The 3,372-nt window shown below is 35.6% G+C and overlaps 1 protein-coding gene across 1 annotated transcript in view; it reads right to left on the reverse strand.

Annotated features, from left to right (window-relative positions):
- LOC117125191 overlaps positions 1-2,018 on the reverse strand; it is a 4,625-nt gene extending 2,607 nt beyond the window's left edge. The window contains exons 1-3 of the mRNA XM_033271615.1: positions 1,809-2,018; positions 711-909; positions 89-274 (exon numbers count right to left, since the gene is read on the reverse strand). Of these exons, the coding sequence (XP_033127506.1) occupies positions 89-274; positions 711-869 (345 nt within the window). The 5' untranslated portion in view covers positions 870-909; positions 1,809-2,018. The remainder of the gene's footprint in view (positions 1-88; positions 275-710; positions 910-1,808) is intronic.
- Positions 2,019-3,372: the final 1,354 nt, after the last annotated feature.

Consider the following 3,372-nt stretch of genomic DNA (forward strand, 5'->3'; position numbering starts at 1 on the left):
TAAACACAACTACTGTCTCTTATACCCATCTTGTGTATAAGAGAAAGATCTATATCTGTGGGTGTATATCTACATTAGGTCAACTCACAATAATTTGACAGATGTTTTTATTTTTATTCAGTTGAGGTTTGCATGTAGCTGTTGGCTCTGAAAAGAATAGCTCTTGAGCAAGTTGACAGGATCCACTGGCAGGTTTTACACGACGACAACCTTCAAAAGGCAGAGGAATGCTGGGATTGTATCTTAGAACGGGGCATTCATCAAGCGTGACCAGCTGAATTTTAGAAAGTATTCAATTTTCTTAATGCAAAGTTTAAATATACAGAAATTTTGTGTGCAAGTTTGTTAAGACTGAATCCACTTTTAAGTAGTTGTATCCATGTGCTTCTACATTTATGTGCAAGTTAGATCTTTGAGCACCAAACAAAAAAAAAATTAAAAAACGGAAAAGGACTCCGAAGAACCCATTTACATCAAATAGGTGAATTATTAAACTAGGATGTGAATTATTAAACTAGGATACCTATTTCAACTGAAACTACAACAATTGTTTTACCAAGATATCTGCGTTAGCTTGAAGATGTGGCCATAAAATCGGAGTCAAAGTTTCGACGGTGAAAGGCGTGAAATCCCGTGAATTATTATAAAACAAGACTACGGCTAGTAATGTCTAACAGATATTCTCTGCTTCTAACCTAAATCCGTATTACCTGTTGTTCAGTCCTGGTAGCACTTAAACTTGGTCTTGATACCGTTGCTTTCGATTCCAGTGCTCTCCACATTATCACATTGTGTGCAAAGTAAAGACAACAAATCAAGACAGTAGTGGTTACCAACCTCTTTATAAACTTTGTTCGCACATTGATCATCTTTGCTATTGTCCAATTTCCTAAATTCACTCATACATTTCTGTGTTGAGTAATGACATATACAAATGAAAGAGAACAGGAGACATAAGCATGTAACAGATCAATATTTCGAAAGTTATATCTTTACAGAATTTCCCTCTTCCCAATCAATGGCACTGTGGCATTATAATAAAGCAATGATTAGTTTTTGATATATTTCTATTAAATTAATGCATTTCTTTTGCTAGTATTGATGTCAGCATTCTCTACATACCCAGCTGTACAGTGTATCAATATGTTTTACCTTATTATACCGTAGCCTATTTCATATTTTTTATTTCATCTTCAATGTAATTTTTCTATCCCCCCAAGCTGATAATACTTGCTATATTGTCCTTACGCTGCATTATTGGCCGTCGTTGCCCGCTGTATTGATTGCCTGATCATAAATTTAAATTATTTTGATCGCGTTCAAAAAGATAATTTAATCTTTAGATCTAACCATAACAATACGACATTGGTAGAGATTAGGCCTGGCTAGATGAGATAGCAAAATTGTAGACTTATCAATAGTTTAGGCCCAAAGTTGCGGCGGCACAGGCGGATGGACCGGATTTTATTAAACTCCTATAGAACATACCAATACCGTAATTTGCCAAAACAGATGTTATAATACTGCATAGGAATATTATAGTAACATGCCTACTGCACTTGCATTTTCCTTTCTTTTTTTTTTGTAACTACCGTCCTGGAAACTAACAGACTAAACACAACTAAATAATATAAAACCTTAACACTGGGTATAATGCTTAGAAACAAAGTAACATTCATTCATTTCTCATAATCATAATCAAATTAAATATACAGAGCCTTTTGATAAACTTTTAAATTATAACTCAAGTATTAATGGAACAAAGTCTTCAAGGTTCAACATGAAAGGTTCTCACAAATGGAACTTACCAGTCTTACGAGATGGAGTTCAATCAATTTGGTCTATGGTACAAATTTCAAGCAAACAAAAACAAAACAGATTCACGTAAATCAAAAGAGGTACAAATCCACTTTAATCTTTATTCGAGCAGACTGACAACGACCGGCGCAGTTTCATTGGTCTCTGACTGAAATTATGCAAAATTGAATACTGATGATTCGCGCACTGCTCGGAGTGCTTTGAGAGTCATTGGCATAGAGCGGAGAAAATGACTGTGTGAAACAGAATCAATCAGTTATATTTAAAATGAGCTGTTATTGTTTTTCGAATTCGTGGGAAAATGGTGGCACAACCAGCAGTTGTTGAACTAATTGTTTACTGCCCTCTGCCTATAGCGCATTTGATGAAACGAAAACCGAAATTTCAGTCTTTTTTAAACAGCTCCCTCATGTTTGTCTCAATGTCCTATGTGGAGGGAAAATTTTTAAGTCGTCAAGTGAAAACGTTGTTTCTTCTGCACAAACATTGTCAAAACATTCAATGTCAAATTACCACCAGATTCCTAAAAGAGAAACATTTAAAAAATAGAAATAAAATGTTTTGGGTTAAACACAGGTTGAAAACAATAAAGATTATGGGCCTAATTAATAGTAGTGGTAAAGTACAGTTTTCGAGTTGTAACGTAACCGCTGGCCATTAAGAATAGCACCATACGTTCTATCGTTTTGTGAGACGTTAGCGACAAAGGGCTTAGCGGAGCTGAATGGTTGTCTCATGGAGGAATCAGCTCTCTCAACACAGATCACTTACAGAAATTTGGCAAATGTTCATCTTCAATTGATGTTGGCATGTGGCTGTTGGTTCCGAAAAGAATAACTCTTGCGCAAATTGGCAGGATACGTTGATAGGTTTTAAACGACGTCAACTTTCAGAAGGCGAATGCTTGGATTTGTACCTCAGAATAGGACATTCCGAGTTCAGGACGATTTTCTGAAGTAGAAGCTAATTTTCTTTTATTTGTTGTATTTTTTTTTTTTTTTTAATTTCTTTTATTGTACGTAATGTTTTCAAAATTTCCCAAGGGTGCACGAGTTAGAAAATGCGCACTCTGTTGGTTTTTGCCGGCCTTACATTATCAAGGAAAACAGATAGCACGACTGCCGAAAGTCTTTATTTAAAATGAAAATATGTATAAAAAAAAACAAAAACAAAAAAACAAGTAAACAATGAAGTCTCGACCATGGTTCAAAGTTATCTTTTTCTGAACATTTAGGAACCAATTTAAAGGAGAATCCGGGGCCCACTGGGAGCGCATCTAATGATGGTAGGCCACGTATTGGGCTACAACAGCAAATGGTCACCATTTACCAATTGACCTTGACCTTTCAACCCAAAGTTTATTCACTTAGAACAATATGTATCACTCCACTTCATTGGTTTTTGCGTATCCTGCCGTGGCGGCGGTAATAAATTCTTTAATATCATTAATAAAATCAGCATTTATAAATCTATGGCAGCCATCTTGGAAGATACACACACACACAGCTCTGCGTATTTTGAACATCGAATACATTGCAGTTAGCGCTCTAGTAT

This window comes from Anneissia japonica, unplaced genomic scaffold (assembly GCF_011630105.1).
Source record: "Anneissia japonica isolate Jap-2015-1 unplaced genomic scaffold, ASM1163010v1 scaffold2191_len329779_cov167, whole genome shotgun sequence".
Taxonomy (NCBI): domain Eukaryota; kingdom Metazoa; phylum Echinodermata; class Crinoidea; order Comatulida; family Comatulidae; genus Anneissia; species Anneissia japonica.